This window comes from Rhinolophus ferrumequinum, chromosome 17, assembly GCF_004115265.2.
Source record: "Rhinolophus ferrumequinum isolate MPI-CBG mRhiFer1 chromosome 17, mRhiFer1_v1.p, whole genome shotgun sequence".
NCBI classification, from domain to species: domain Eukaryota; kingdom Metazoa; phylum Chordata; class Mammalia; order Chiroptera; family Rhinolophidae; genus Rhinolophus; species Rhinolophus ferrumequinum.
Genome location: NC_046300.1, coordinates 52,079,857 through 52,095,264, shown reverse-complemented (window position 1 = coordinate 52,095,264; position 15,408 = coordinate 52,079,857). Strand labels below are relative to the sequence as shown.

The window sequence follows — 15,408 nt, the reverse complement described above, 5'->3', positions numbered from 1 at the left end:
CTGTCTTCTCTTTCCCTCAGACATCGGGGCTTCTGGTGTCAGACTTTCAGATTCAGATTGGGACTTAGACCGTCAGCCACCAATGCGCAGGCCTTCTCACTTGGAATAAATGACACCACTGGATTTCCTTGGTCTCCAGCTTGCAGACGGCAGATTGTGGGACTTCTCATCCTCTGTAACTGTGAGCAAATTCCTGTATCTCCTCCTATCTATCTATCTATCTATCTATCTATCTATCTATCTATCTATCTATCTATCTCCTATTGGTTCTGTTTCTCTAGAGAACCCTGACTAATACAACTCCCTCTTGGTTCTCTTTCTGTTCCTCTGAACCCTTCTTTCGTAGTTCATTTCTTCTAGCTTCTCTTTATATTCCAGCCTTTGAAACAGAGTGTGACAGAAGAAAGTTTGGGTTCACCATGCAGCATAGTCTTCAAATAGCTCTGTGTCATTTGAGTGAGAGCTCAGGCTCTCCCTGAGCCTCAGATCCTTCATCTGTTAAGTGGAACTCTCCGTGGTTGCCTCCCAGGCTCAGTAGGTGCTGCTGAGTGTGAGGTACTACACTGGAGAGTGAATTCCCAGAGGGCAAGGACCTCAGGACCTTGAGCATGTTCTTTTCCAGGACCTTGTACAGTGCCCAGCATAGAGGTAGACACTCAATAAATGCTTGCTAAATGAAATTGAATATAAAAATGGTAGTCATTATAATTATGCATTCATATGTGTCACTAGCCATATCATTTAGTTTCAAGATGGTACAGGAGAAAGCAAAAATCAACAAATCTGGTGGTAGAAGGTAAATGGATAGCTAAAAATTATAGGTGCGATACTTTGAGAAATAAAATGGCTGAGCGTTGGCATGGTTGCTCCAGGTTGTTTATTGACCGTGTCTCATTTGAGTGGCTCAATGGGGCCTCTTTCCTCTTGACATATGTGACCTGTCTGGGATCTTTGTTTCTAGATATCAATTACCCAGTTTAATTCCTAACCTGCTGACATAGCATGTCCATTTCCTTAAGAATGATTTTAGAGGAGCCAGGAAAAGTTGATTCCATTTTAAAAATTCAAACAAGCTGGAAAAAAAAAATTTGGTGGAAAGAGAAGAAAACTTCAATAAAACTATTCCTCAGAGAGAAAGGAGAATTACTTTTTTTTTTTTTTTAAGATTTTTTATTGGGGAAAGGGAACAGTGTTTATTTCCAGGACTTTATTGGGGAACAGTGTATTTTTCCCAGGAACTATTGGCTCCAAGTCAAGTTGTTGTCCTTCACTCTTAGTTGTGGAGGGCACAGCTCAGCTCTGAGTCCAGTCACCATTTTCAATCTTTAGTTGCAGGGGTGCAGCCCACCATCCCATGTGGGAATTGAACCAGCAACTTTGTTGTTGAGAATATGCGCTCTAACCAACTGAGCCATCCAGCTACTCAGGAATTACTTCTTTAAAGCAAGATGTTTTGCAAAAGGAACAATCACTAAATAAGAAGGAGCTGCTCTTGGATATGAGAAATATGGTAATCGTAATAAAAATTCATTAGATATCGAAGATCTAGTTGACGATATATTCTAAAGCATGGAAAACATGACGAGGAGATGGAAAATAGATAATGATAAGAACATTGGAAGATAAACTTACCATTCCTATCTTCCAACTCAGGATTTCCAAAAAGAGAGTAAGTGGAGGAAAAGGAAGGGAAGAAGATATCAAAGAAATATTCAAAAGAACTTCCTAGAACTCAAGGACAAACGTCTCCAAAGTGAAGGGCCACAATGAATGAAGATTCTCATCCCTGTGAAACTTCAGGACAACAGGGCTAAAAAGGGCAGCTTAAAAGCTGAGAGAGCGGGGGAGGGGGAGAGAGAGAGAGAGAGAGAGAGAGAGAGAGAGAGAGAGAGAGAGAGAGAGAGAGGCTTTCTAAAGACCAAGAATAAAAATGCCATCAGACTTCTAAACTGCAAACTCCGGAGCTGACAGAGGAACATGTCTTCAACATTCCAGTGGAAAATGACTTTCAACATAGAATTCAATATCCAGTCAAATTATTAATCAACTGTGATGTTTAATAAAGATACTTTTCAGACATGGAAGGTCTGACAAAATTTACCTCAAGAAGTTAATGGAGAGGCGGCCTGTTAGCTCAGTTGGTTAGAGCACAGTGCTCATAATACCAAGGTTGCCAGTTCTATCCCCACATGGGCCAATGTGAGCAGCGCCCTCTACAACTAGATTGAAACAACTAGTTGTCTTGGAGATGATGGGTCCTGGAGAAACACACTTAAAATAAATAAAAGTTAAAAAAAAAATAAATGGAAGATATGTCCAACCAAAATGAGTGAGAAAACCCAGAAAAAGACTCAAGATTCAGAAAATAGGATTCCAACACAAGAGAGAAGGAAAGGGAATGACAGCTGGATAACACGCAAGCTTGACAAGGGCAGGAGCATGAGGCCTCTGGGGGAATTCTCCTGGAATAAATGGAACTGAGAGAAAGGCTAATGACTCTGACTATGTGGAAAGTTGTATGGGAAGAGTTAACAAGGGAGTTACATTAAAGCAAATGTTTTTTAAAAAGGTAAATACTAACTACACACAGACACACATCCCCCAAAAAAGTTATCACAAGAAAGGAAATACTATCATCAAACCCTACTTGCCTTAAAGGTGAATAATGTTTTACATGATTATAATAATTAATATAAACACTGTATATTGATTTAATTAAAACTTTAATATATTAGTAAGGATCCCAATAAGAAACAACTCTCCAATAGGGTGCTTTGAGGAGAATTTCATGAAAGACTTTGTGGGCAGGATAAGCAAACTACAAGGGAAGGAGCAATACCAGTGTGGGGGACCATTACCTGCCTCCCCACCTCAGACCTGAGGAGGCAAGGTGGAGCAGCTCTCAGAAACCGGAGAGAGCTAAATGGAGAGGGGGCCTGACAGCAGAGTCAGGGATCAGCCCCCCACAGCAGCTGACAGGGAGGGAACTGAGGGCACAAATACCTCTGCTCACTCTCCCTCCCCCAACTGCCTGCCTGTGCCCCACCTTGGCCCAACCCACCCGGAAGCCGGGAAGCCCAGGGCTGAGAGAGCCATCCATCCCATCATTGTAGTCTGTGCAGGTCAGAGTGATTCCGGAAGGGGTAGGGGAAGACTTCCAACACAAATCTTAGTGGGTGGATAGAGGAAGGGAATGTAAAGGGAGCACAATTCTCATGTGGCAGAAAGAGTAGGAAGTTAGAAGCCAGTGTCTGAACTGGTCAGTCAAGAAAGGCGAGATCAGCATATGATTTAGAAATATGGCCGCAAATGCCAGAAAACAGCTAAAAGAGTTGAAAGAGGGTGTTCTGAGGAGTGAGAGTGACAAGGGACGTCATAGGACTGCTGTTTTTTCTATTTGTCTATTAGTACTAATAAGACTGTTTAAACTTTGTACACCTATAACTTTTGATTAAAGTAAGATATAACATCCAATCTGATCATGAGAAAAACATCAGACAAATCCTAATAGAGGAGCATCCTACAAATACCTAACCAACGCTCTTCAAAACTAAGGGAAGTCTGAGAAACTGTCACAGTCAAGAGGACCCCGAGATATAGTAACTAAATGTTATGTGGTATTTGGATGGGGTGCTGGAACAGAAAAAGGACATGGAATGAAAACTAAGGAAATCTAAATAAACTTTGAACTCGGTGAATGATAATTTATCAATATTGGTTCATCAGTTCTAACAAATGTACTATATTAATGTAATATATTAATAATAAAGGGGCAGAGTATATGGGAACTCTATCTTCTAAATTTTTCTGTCTAAAATTGTTCTAAAAATAGTCTATTAAAAATAATAAAGAACTTTACAGTAGAAATAACCTCAAAAGACAACAAGAAAAGTTTATGCGTTTTATTTTATTTTATTTTATTTTATTTGCATGGTTTGGAGCTTTGGTAGGGTTGGATGTTTTTCCAGGCTTTTTAATGATTTTTGCATTCAAGACATTAAATCCCAGAATTTCAACAATTATCCTAATTATTCATTCATTAAACAAGTATGTATCGAATGTGACTACATGCAGGGTGGTACCCTGTATTTGGCACTTGGGATATAGGAACCTTTTCAAAATATAGCCCTGTCATTGCCCTTAAACCCCTCAGAAGCTGCCAGGTTCTGTTACGTACAAAGTCCTGCGGGCCAACCCCTGCAGGTCTCTCCAGCTCACCTCACACGATTCCTCTACACCTGCTCTCCAACCACAATGGCCTGTTTTCGTTCCTTGAAGATGCCACGTTCCCTACTGCCCCAAGGCCTTTGCTTATGCTCTTCTCTCTGCTCAGAACACTCTTCCTCTCTCTGCTCCTCTCCCGTTTGCCCAGGTAACTCTTATGCTTGCAACCTCAGCTTGGGTATCACTTCTTTAGAGACAATGCATCTACTTGTAATATCTCCTGATCATGTAGTTATTTGAGTTATGCCAGTGTCCCCCATGGAATGTTTCCTTGTAGGTTCTATGACAGCTGGGACGGTGTCTTGTTGGGGACAGGGTCTGTGTTGTTCACACTGGTCCCCAGCTTCTGGCATAATGCCTGATACGGTACAGGGACTCCATCTGTACTTGTTGAATGAGTGAGTGAATGCATGAATGATAAACAAGATATAGTCCATAGCTTTCCAGTCTAGTGCAGATCCAAACTGGGGCGTTAGCTCCTGAAGGAGATAGAGGTGGCCACCTCCCCCAGTTACTGTCTGGGTTCCAGCTGCCCCTGGACTTGGCTGCATCAACTCCTGCTCTACCTTCTGGCAACAGTTATGTTCATGCACCCTCATAGCCACTGGCTTACTTCAGATTCGCAGACACCCAGGGAGGTGTGCATCCCTGTCATTCCTGTGTTGCTGTTGAGAAAACTGACAGCCCGAGAGGTTAAGTGAATTGCTCAAAGCCACATGGTTACTAAAGCCCATATTTAACCTTCTTTTCTTACCTCCTCCTGGACTCTACTTCCCCCACACTTAGCACCAGCTCTGGGTAACAGAGAGTATTTGCACCTGCACTGAGGACTTTGCCCTAGAATGAGGTGCCCTGTCGGCGGCGCCGGGATTGTTTGGGCACCTCCTACTCGGACCGCGCGCGCCCCCTTGCGGTTACCGTGGAGACTGGGCGGCCCGTCCTTCGTTACCTCCTAGAAAAGGAATGGGGGGAGTCGCGACAGTGGATGAGTAAATTCCGTGTAGTGGCCGCGGCGTGCACCGCAGTGGCACTTCGGGGTGCGTGTCCAGGGATTTCGAGACGCGGGTTTGGGTCATCCTCCCCAGGTCTTCCGCCCGCCGCTGGCCCGGGCCTGTGGGTAATCTAAGTGGCTCCAAGGGTTGTTTGGAAAGGCTGCGGTGCTGGTGCCTGCCCAAAGGAAAGTCCGGTGTGTGTGTGTGTGTGTGTGTGTGTGTGTGTGTGTAGGGGGGGAGTGGAGAGTGGAGGTGGCGCGTGGCGGAGTGGTGGGGAGGGTCAGATGAGACTAAGGCCTCATCCCTGAGTGTCGGCTTCCCTACCTGTGAAAAGGATAGGATGACAACTAGAACCTGTTCCAGCCAAGACGGGGTGGGGGTGTGTGGGGGGGGAGTGGTGATGGTGGTAGGGTGCTAGTATCCAGGTGGCCTTGGGGGTGCTCAGGACAGAGGCTGGGAGCTCTCAGGAGGGTGCCAGTTCTCCGCATACAGCTTCCCCCAAAGCCCTGGGAAACTTGTATCTTCAGCCTGCTGGAAGATTGGGGGGGAGGGGGCACCCTTTACCTTTAAATTTTGATTAGTACATAAAACACTACTTGATCACAATACCAAAAACAAATTAGAATTTCGACCCACTGCTTCTAATCACTATTTATTAAAATGATCTTTAATTATTCTTGGCTAAAAATGATTCAGGATACAAATTATTTCCATGATCACTTTATCCTTTCTTGTGTTTCAGGGGATAATTTGACTCTTAACAAAATCCAATCCCGTGTTAAGGATTTTTCTTATCTGGTTAGGTTCTGGGTAAACTGGAGAAATATATTTGCATTTTGTCAACAGCTTATTTTAAGGTGACTAAATCTGTTTAATCCCTGGCTTCATTACCAACAGGGATGAAGGTGACAATAGTTTCTTGCCTGCTGAAGTGGTGCCAGGCAGAGGGCCAGATACTGGAGGCAGAGAGGTGAATCAGACAGGGATGGTGAGGGGTGAAATTGAGACTGGGCTGTAGGCAATCCTGGCCTTTGTGGGTGAGACCATGTGTTGTATTTGGGGAGTGCTTCATTCTCTGGCCACCTACACAGCTGGGCTCACCTGTGGCCTCGGAGGAAGGTGTGGTCCATGGAGGTTGTGTGGGGCCCTCATTTTAGCTCAGCTCCCAATACAGAGGTTCTCTTCCTGGAGCCTCACAAATATTCTGAAGGGTCAGGATAAATAGAGGGAATGAGAGGAAAAGAATCAATGGAATCGGGAGGATGTTGCCAAATGCCAGCTTATTATCTTTATTTCCTAACGAAATTCAACCCTTTGATATATGTGGTCTCCCACCCCCACCGCACATGAATTTTTATGGCCTCCCTAGAAAGTAAATAGGCGGTGTCACGCAGGGCGGCCTGCAGGGTCTCTGGTCCCACTCCCCACATAAGAACGCAGGACATGGTGAGGCCAAAAAGGAACACCCACGGAGCCATAGGTAGGGGTGTCATACCACTATACTCTCACTGGCGGCTGGGTTGGAGACACAGGAACCAGGAGCAACACAATTCTCAACCCTCACTGTGCCGCTTGTAGACTCAGCCACCATCTTCTTGCTAGCTCCCCCTTTTCTGCTAGCCTAGCCACGGCAGTTATATTAGTGGCCAATGGCTCAATGGTTAGAGCTGACGGCCAACTAGCCACAGCTGATGGCCATTTGATCACAGTCGATGGCCATTTACTACCTGAGCCAGCACCTTTCTATGTGAGGCTGAGAGCCTGGAAACTGCTTTTTGGGGCTCTGTCCCCACAGGCAGCCTCTCAGTCCCTGGTCCTGAGGTATGTCATTCTAACCATGTTTCAGAGTGGACACTTAGGCCTTTTCTTTCTTGTGTCCTCCATATTCCTTTAGAAAAGTTGGAGCGCTCTGTGAATTCTACAGTATGTTTTCAGAGGCTGGCAGTTGCCAGCATGGCAGTGAGCTGTGGATGGAGGGAAATACAATGGTGGGTGGCTGTGGAGACTCTAAATGCAGCAGGAACTTTGCTCCGGCATCTCCAGCACTCCTTCCTATGGTGATATAAGTAAAACCCAGGCAGAAACGCTCTCCTCTCCCCAGCTCCCTCCGTAAGTTTCTCCCTCCATCATAAGCTCCAAGTACTGATCCTTTCCCTGGAATCGAACTCCAAAACAAAGGAAAAAATGCAAATGGCCACTAAATACATGGTCTACCTCATTAGCGACCAGAAAATCCAATTAAGATGGCAATGAAATATTGAGCAGTTTGGCAATTTTTAATGTACATAATCCAGCAGTTCTGATTCTAGGAATGTATCCTAAGAAAATAGTTGAATAAATGTATCAAGATAAATGTGTGAGGATATTTTTGAATCACTGGTTATAATAGAAGCCCCTCAGCAGGGTTAATAAATTATGGAGCATATCTAGGCCGGAATGTCATATAGATTAGGGAGCCAAGGAAGTAGGCAGCCTCCTGGCTTCCGTGGTGTTTCACCAACAAGGTGTTTCACCATGTGGTCCTGGCCTCATCTCAGCCCCTGACATTCATGGCCAAACCCCTGACTTTCCCTGCTGTCGGGGGTGGGAATGACCCAATGAAGAGTACCAAGAGTGTCCGGGAGGGTGGGGGGAGACCTAGAAGCAAGCAGAGCATGGAACCAACAGCTCCCCTAGCGGAGGAGGAGGAGGCGGCATAGATGAGAGAGGAGGCAATGGAAGAAGGGCCAACTGGTACGTAGGATGCAGGCGCACAGATAACAAGACAAAGCAAGGAGGAGGATTGTGGTGAAAAATTGCGTGACCTTGGCTTCTCCACTTCTGTGAGCCTCAGCTTCCTCTTCCAAACAGAAATACTACCCACTTCACAAGGGTAAGTTTGACAAGTGTAGTGGTTCAGAGTTTTGGTTTTGTCAGATCTGAATTTGAATCTCAGGTCTGGCAGGTACCAGCTGTGTGACCTTATGCAATGATAGTTAATGATAGATTGTAGCATTTAACCATTAGAATCCTCCCCAGCCTAGGATACTCTTATTTTTATTCCAGTTTACAGGGGGAGGGAACAGTGACGTGGCGAGAGCAAATCATTTGTCCGAAGTCCAGCCAGGATTTTTTTAACCACTACATTACCCATTGTCTGCGCTGAAAACTGGGATAATGATAATACTGACACGTCCCTGTGTGGTTGGGAGGATTCAGGGAGAAGCCTGGCAAAGAGTAGGTGCTTATTACATTATTATTAAAATTATTATTATTATTATTATTATTATATTCTTTGTTTTCCCGAGTTTTTGAAGGCAGCAGGCATCACTTGCACAAATCCTTTGGATTAAGAAAAAGACCTCTCAGGTGAGGGGAAAGAAAACTGCAGCTGCCGGCTTCTCAGCGGTTCCTCGGGGCGGGCCCAAAGGGACAGGCTTACAGGTAGGGGCGGGGCTAAGAAGAAGGGGCAGGCTGGAGGGGCGGGGCCAGAGCAACAGAGTCGAGGCTGGGGCGGGGTCCGGAGAGAAGGGGCGGGGCGGGCCAGAAGCGCATGCCCGGTGGTGCGGCCCGCTCGGCCGCCGCCGCCGCAGCCGCTGGCGCCACCGCCCACTCAGGGCTTGCTTGCTCGGGCTGCCGGGGTGCAGAGTAGGGCCGGGCTGGGCGAGCGCACGGCCATGGCCCCTTGGCTGCAGCTCTGCTCCGTCTTCTTCACGGTCAATGCCTGTCTCAACGGCTCGCAGCTGGCTGTGGCGGCGGGTGGCTCCAGCAGAGCGCGGGGCGCCGACACCTGTGGCTGGAGGGTAAGGAGAGGGCGGCGAGTTTCTCGCAGTCCCCAAAAGCGCGGCGGGCGCGGGCGCACAGGTGCTCGCGGGCGGCACAGCCCGCGCCAACTTGATTGCTGTCTGCGGAGTCCGCGGCCGGGCTGGGATCCCCCCGGCTCCAGACCTGTCTCCCTCCCGAGACGCGAGTCCGCCAGCCCCAGCCGGGATGAAAGGGGCCGCCGGACCCCCGGCTTTGTGTTGCTAATGAGGCGCGGCCACCGGCCGGAGTCCGGCTCCGGGAGGACGGGCGACAGGGGCGTCCGGCAGCGAGTGGGAGGAGGGCGCCCCACCTTTTGTTCCGGGCCTGGGACCTCCTCCGCGTTTGGGCTGCGCGCCCCGGAGCTGGGATCCTCCGAGTTGTCCGAACCGGGAGCGCTTTGGAGCTCGAGTGGGAGTCTTCCCCCAGACCTCTGGTCTACAGCTCTGCAGAATCTCGGGACTGCCAGGGAGGGGACCCAGAGCGCTGGGGAGGGATGCGCCCTCCTCTTTGGGCCGCTTTGTTCCTTCTAGTCCGGGCTGTCTTAACCCACTTGCACCCCATCCCCAGGCTGGGTGGTTTTGTTCTCTTTGCCTGTGGCAATGTGTTCTCCTCCCCTAAACCTGCCCTCCTCACTTGCTGGGAAATTTTGGTCTCTGGTTCACACCTTCGTCTACGAATGGTATCACGGATGATCTCCCGCCCCCGCCCCAGCTTGAGTTGAGATTTTTCACCGCCTAAGAGAGGCAAGAGTTTGTCACCGCAGTCAGGTGCCCGCGACGAGACGGGTGCACAGACCCACGCCGTGTGCTTGGAGCCCTTTCTCCGTAACGGAGCGTTCTTTGGATGTTGTCTGGACGGTGGAGGATGGGGTGAGGGGCCGGGTGCGCCAGGACGCTGCCGGCCCGGGTCCCTACCGGGGTGTCTGGGCTTGGGCGACCCCGGGACCTAGAGACTGCGTGCATCTGTCCCATACCTCCCACGGAAGCCAGGGCTGGCCTGCCGGAGTCAGGGCTCTCAGTGGCCTTCAGCCTTGTGGAGAGGACACGGGCTTCACCTGGAAAACGGGAGTAAATGGGGACTTCCTCCTTGCCCCAGGACTGTTGCTCTGAGGGATGGGTCCGCGGTAGCTCCTTAGAGAAACGTTGGCCCACCCCTTCTGGAGCGCTCAGAACAGCCTTTGCGCAGTCAAGGCCTAGGATGAGACAGCCGTCAGGGGCACAGGCTGCTGCCTCCAGCTCACTGGCCCCACATTCTGAGACACCGTGTGGAAAACCGGGTATGAACCAGGCTGCTCCGATGTCTTCGAACCCAAGCGCTGCGCCATAGACAGCTGTAGGCCACTCTCCCACCAACCCCATAGTGAATATAACCTCCTTCCTATTTGAGCAAAGCATCACATTTTCTCACTCCCATTTTAGTAAAATATCACTATTCTGGTGTTTTTCTTTTTTAAATAGATACCAGGTTTTCCCCAGTTTTTAGATCAGAAAGTTTTCCTTAGGACTATCTCATGTTGACTTATCGATCCTCCGAAATTTTGTGGATCTAGACTGATAGGTAAGCCGGCCTTTGAATAACAGCGTCACAGGCATTTGTTCTGGGTTTTCATGATGGCATAGGTGGATCAGTCTAATTTGCTGTTTCCCTGCAATTGCCTAGGTAGCTTCATGCGCTAATGCACAAAGCTTGTGACGTTTTAATGCAGTGGATGTAGTAGTGCCCCAAAGGGGCCAAGCTGGGTGGTTTTGTTCTCCTTGCCTATGGGAATGTGTTCTCCTCCTCTAAACCTGCACCCACACAGAATTAATGGTGGCCCCCTTGTGGCCTCACTTCCTGCTGACCTCCTCTCTCTCACCACTACTTCTGGCTGGGGGTGGCCTTCTCTTCAGCCTATCTTGGCTCCACCTATCCTTTCCTTGGGTCATCTTCATCCCCGTTTTGAATAAGCATGGAAGCCTCTGGGCCATCTCCAGGCTCTTCCCAACCTCACACATGGCTCCTTCTCTCTTGGACTTGCCTTTGGTGCATCTCATGGAGCCACCAGCTTTCCCTGAACCAGCTTGCCTACCTGCCTTCCTAGCCATCTTTTCAGCGTGAGCCCCTGTTGCTCTCACCCTGCTCCCTAACTCCTTTGCCCTTTAGGCTGCTGAAGCATGCTTTTCCCTGCTCTTGGGAAGCCTTTTTCTCACCTGAGAATCCCTGGCTTGGTCCAAGACTCAGCTCAGGTGATCCCTCCTCAGGGGATGCCATTTCCCTTCATCCCCTTTTCATGCAGGTCCTGGCACTTTGGTTCTCACCAGACTACATCCTCAGCATTTGTTCACATCTGTGTCTTCAGACTAGTTTCTCTAGGCAGGCACTTAACCTTATATTGGTGGCCGCAGGGCCTGGAGCCCTGTAAATCTTGGCTGAACCCAATTAGACCCTGCAGCCATCCTGCTAAATCCTGTATTAAGAGATCGATTTTTAAGAAGTGGGGGAGAGATCCGAGCACCAAGCTCCAGTGTCCTCTCCACAGCAGGCCTATGCACATGCTCTTCCTACCTGTGTTCCCTGCCTTTATATATCAGCCTCTCCTCACAGCTCCAGCATCACTTGCTACAGGAAGCCTTCCCTGCTCCTACCTCCCTAGGTTAAGTTCTTCCAGAAGTTGCTCTGTCAGAGGACTGGCCAGGAGGTACTCGTGTACAGTGACTTGGGTATTTGATTCATGTCTGAGGCTCCTACCAGACAGTGCGTGTTCAGCCCACAGATGTTATTCTCAGTTCTGAGGTTGCTTCCAGTCTAGTTGGGGTTATGTGAACATATAAGAATAAGGGTCGATTATGTAGGATGCAAACAGGAGAGGGCTTCCTGTGGGTCCAGATCAGAACCTGAGAAGGGGACAGCAGGGTGGAGAGTGAACCCTGAAGGAGGGGCAAGATCTGGGGGGCTGGAGAGGAGCTGAGCCAGTGACCCCCTTGATTTCCAGGAACTCCTTGCCACTGCAGGAATGTGTATTTTCCCAGGACTTGCAAGGTGACTGCAGCCAGCCACGGAACCCTCTCTCGCCAGCTCTGCTAACACCTTTCAGGGCTGCTCTCAGAGGAGCCGGCCTGGTTTAAGTGGTCAGATTTCACAACCTCCCCATTATTAGTGGTGCAATTAGGGGGCTGATACCATCTTGAACACAGCTCAGTGTTTTAGAAATGAGTTGTGGGCACACTTCCTCGACTACTTAAAAAAAAAAATCTCTTAGGGCCCTTGCCAGGTAAAGTTGCTCTTTGAATAATAAATACAGTTCCCCCAAAGAAGAAACAATTTATAAAACTTCCAGAGGAGAATTTTGCATCCTCATTGACACTAGGTCTTAAGTCTTGCTTTTTGACCGCAAAACGTATTTGTTTGTGATGGGTAACTTTATATCAGTCACTTATGCTGAGCTTTCGCCTCCTCTTGTCTTTCTGGTTGTTTGAGAAGCCTCTGTATTTATGGAACAAAGACTTAGGAATCTACTCACACAGGTTTTTATTTAGTAGCTTTTCCTGAGGTGGAGGAGGAGAAACATTTCTTGCCTTCCTACCTAAATGGGGTACACCTTCTCTGGTCTGTTATCCCTGAAACACAATTTCTACCCCCAAAATGTCTGCTCCTTCAGGAATTCAGGAAGTTAGAAAGCTGGCCTCATCTTTACAGTGAAGTGCAAGTTTCCCATTTAAGGCAAATACTTCATCTCCAAAGGTAGGAAGGAATAGGGTGGTACTTGGAAAAGAAGAAGTTCCAGCTGGTTAAAATTTAGGTCCCTGATAAAAGTCCAATCCAAGAACTCTCCTTGGCTGTGGGCCCAGGCGTGTTTATTTTATTCTGAATTGGATGCGTTTTCATTCACTTGCAGCTCATGGCTCCCAAGCCTGCATCTGGTCTGCCTGTCTTATGGCCATGTCGTCTGTGTTATACATGCTTTTGTGTCCCTTACAGAATGCTTGGCTAAAAATGACTCAGCCCTGGTTGACACGTTTTTCCCAGAGATGTTTTTGTAAGAACTGCAATGCTTCTTCCAACCTGTTTTGCAGAGTTCATTGGGAATCTTCCTGGCCCAGGTCCATCTCTCTTGAGCAGCCCTCCCTTCTCTCCCCACCTGACCCCGGAGCCCCTGCAGTGCCTGGGGATATTGGCTAGTTATTAACTCAAGGATACAGCTGGGCGAATGTGACCAGCCACTAAGTATGGCTGTGGCACCATTTCCTTCCAAACAAGATTTCTCAATGTGAATCCAGGGGCTTCCAGTATCAGAATGGCCTTGGCAGCCTGTGACAATGCAGACTCAGGGCATCCGGGACCAGAATGAGAGTGAGGTAGGGCCCGGGCAGTGGCATTTTTAACAAGTTCCTCTGCTGTTCTCTCAAGGATGAGAGCCCTTGCTTTAGGAGACAGGCTTCCATGATGGGGAGAAGCGGGAAGAGGAGCCACATTGTAAACACTTAAAATCAGAGTTTGACCTCAAATTACTTCACTGGACTGGAGACTATGTCAGAGCCCTGGCCAGTGAAAGGGGTCAGGCTGGCTGAGGGGGGCCTGGGGAGCCAGCTGGGCAGGGCACCCCCGGTTTGGATGTGTGCCTCTGGCTTGGGGTTGAAGAGGAGGCCAGGACGGAAGGGGACCTGATGCTTCCACTGGGTTCCTCCCCAGAACAGCTGGGCTTGTCTGGAAAACAGTCTCAGGAAAGAGTAGGGTAGGATCCAAATCATATTCACAGCGGTTCAAACCTTACAGACAGCTTCCCTACGAAGGAAAGAACTGCTAATGCTTTTTTAAGTCTTTATTTTAGGTTGAGTATTTTTCATGCTTCATTTGGCCTAAAATGTATTGGGTCTGGGGGTTTTGTTTTTTTTAGCTTGGAAACCTGCTTTTCCCTCATCGGTCCCCAAACTTGAAACATACTGCGCCCCAGCAGATGTCTGCTGTTGCTGGGGCTCTCCCATCAGCAATTAAATGTCCCTTTCCCCCTCACCGCCTCTTGTGTCTGCCTCTGATGGATGGGTTTTCAGGCTTCTGGAAGCTTGGGTCCCCCAGCCCCAATTTGTAAGAGTATGGCCTGAGGCGGGGCTCAGGGTCCCCAGAAGCTTCACAGGCTGGGGTGGGCACAGTGCCCTTAGAGCAGACCTCTGTCCTGCAGCTGAGACCTTTTCCATTTTGCATCTCCCCCAGTTTTGGAGGGTCTCCTGCCTTTAGCAGGCCTAGGAGGGCTGTCTGGGCCCCATCTCCAGGCAGCCTGACTTGCCTGGCCAGTGGGAGGCAATGTCCTCCTGGGCAGTGTTTGTGTTGGCTGCTGGGTTGTTCTGAACGGGTCTGACACACGATTAGGTGACTGATGGCCCTGCAACACATTGTCTCCTCCAGGGCCCGGGGGCCTTTGAAGCTCTTCCCGGTGGGAAGTAAAGAGACTATTTGCTCTATTAAAATGCCTTGGTATTTCCTCTGTTTAACCACAGGCCACTTCCTCTCTGCCACTCTAAACCCGGTAGGGCCACTGGGTGATTGAAAAGACACAAGCCCTCAGTGATTGCATCCTATTGAAACAGATAGTCTTACTGCAGATGAAAGCTGGGGCAAGTCTCTTAGAAGAAATCAAATCTAAGGGGGAATCCTTGAAGTGGCTCCTTATCTTGCTCAAAATTTAGTCTGTTGACATAATTCACACTTAAAGTCCTGAATACATGAATGGGTACTTCTTCTTCTTTTTTTTTTTAAAGAAGAGATGCCTAAATTGTAACCAGAGTAGTGTGTGTTTTATTTGCATATGGCAGATTAAAACGATTTGATCAACTGAATTTCTCATTGTGTGAGCTGGAAACTCTTCAGTGTCTGGGACAAGCATGATGTCTGTTCAGAGAAAACCATACTCAGCTTATTCTCTCTACCTGCAGAGTTGGTCTGCTTGGTCTCGTGTGCACAGGAGTCCAAGTTAGAATTTGGTAGCTTAAATAATACCCAGAATATCTCCGGGGAGACTGGTCCTCATCCTTTCCCAGCCAGTATCTTAAAAGAAGGTTTAATTAATAACACCAGGCAGGAAACTGAAAATTGAATAATTAAAAAATTACTTAAGTAACGAAGATTGAAAATTTAAACCCCATCTGTATCTTGTTTTTGTGAAGGGGCCTGAAAAAGGAATAACTAGTTAGTCTCTAATGGAGACTATTATTTTAATATTTATAACTCCATTGTTCAAAGTATTCATGATAAAAACGGCTTCCTTTTTCTTTGGTTCCTTGTTTGAAAATGTTGGGGGAAGGTGGATGTAGCTAATTAAGGCTACAACATTTAAAGGGGGGACTTAATAGGTACCAGCTGTCCTCAACAAATCACTGGGCGGATGACAAAATAAAGATGTGATGTGAACACACATGTAATTCTCTTCTAAAACGGA

At 48.0% G+C, this 15,408-nt stretch overlaps 1 protein-coding gene across 2 annotated transcripts in view; it reads left to right on the top strand.

Moving 5' to 3' along the window:
• The first annotated feature begins 8,767 nt into the window (after window positions 1-8,767).
• Window positions 8,768-15,408, top strand: part of IL17RD (interleukin 17 receptor D) — a 62,430-nt gene continuing 55,789 nt past the window's right edge. For both annotated transcript variants that reach the window (XM_033133014.1, XM_033133013.1), the window contains exon 1: window positions 8,768-8,998. In XM_033133014.1, the coding sequence (XP_032988905.1) occupies window positions 8,873-8,998 (126 nt within the window). In that variant the 5' untranslated portion in view covers window positions 8,768-8,872. The remainder of the gene's footprint in view (window positions 8,999-15,408) is intronic.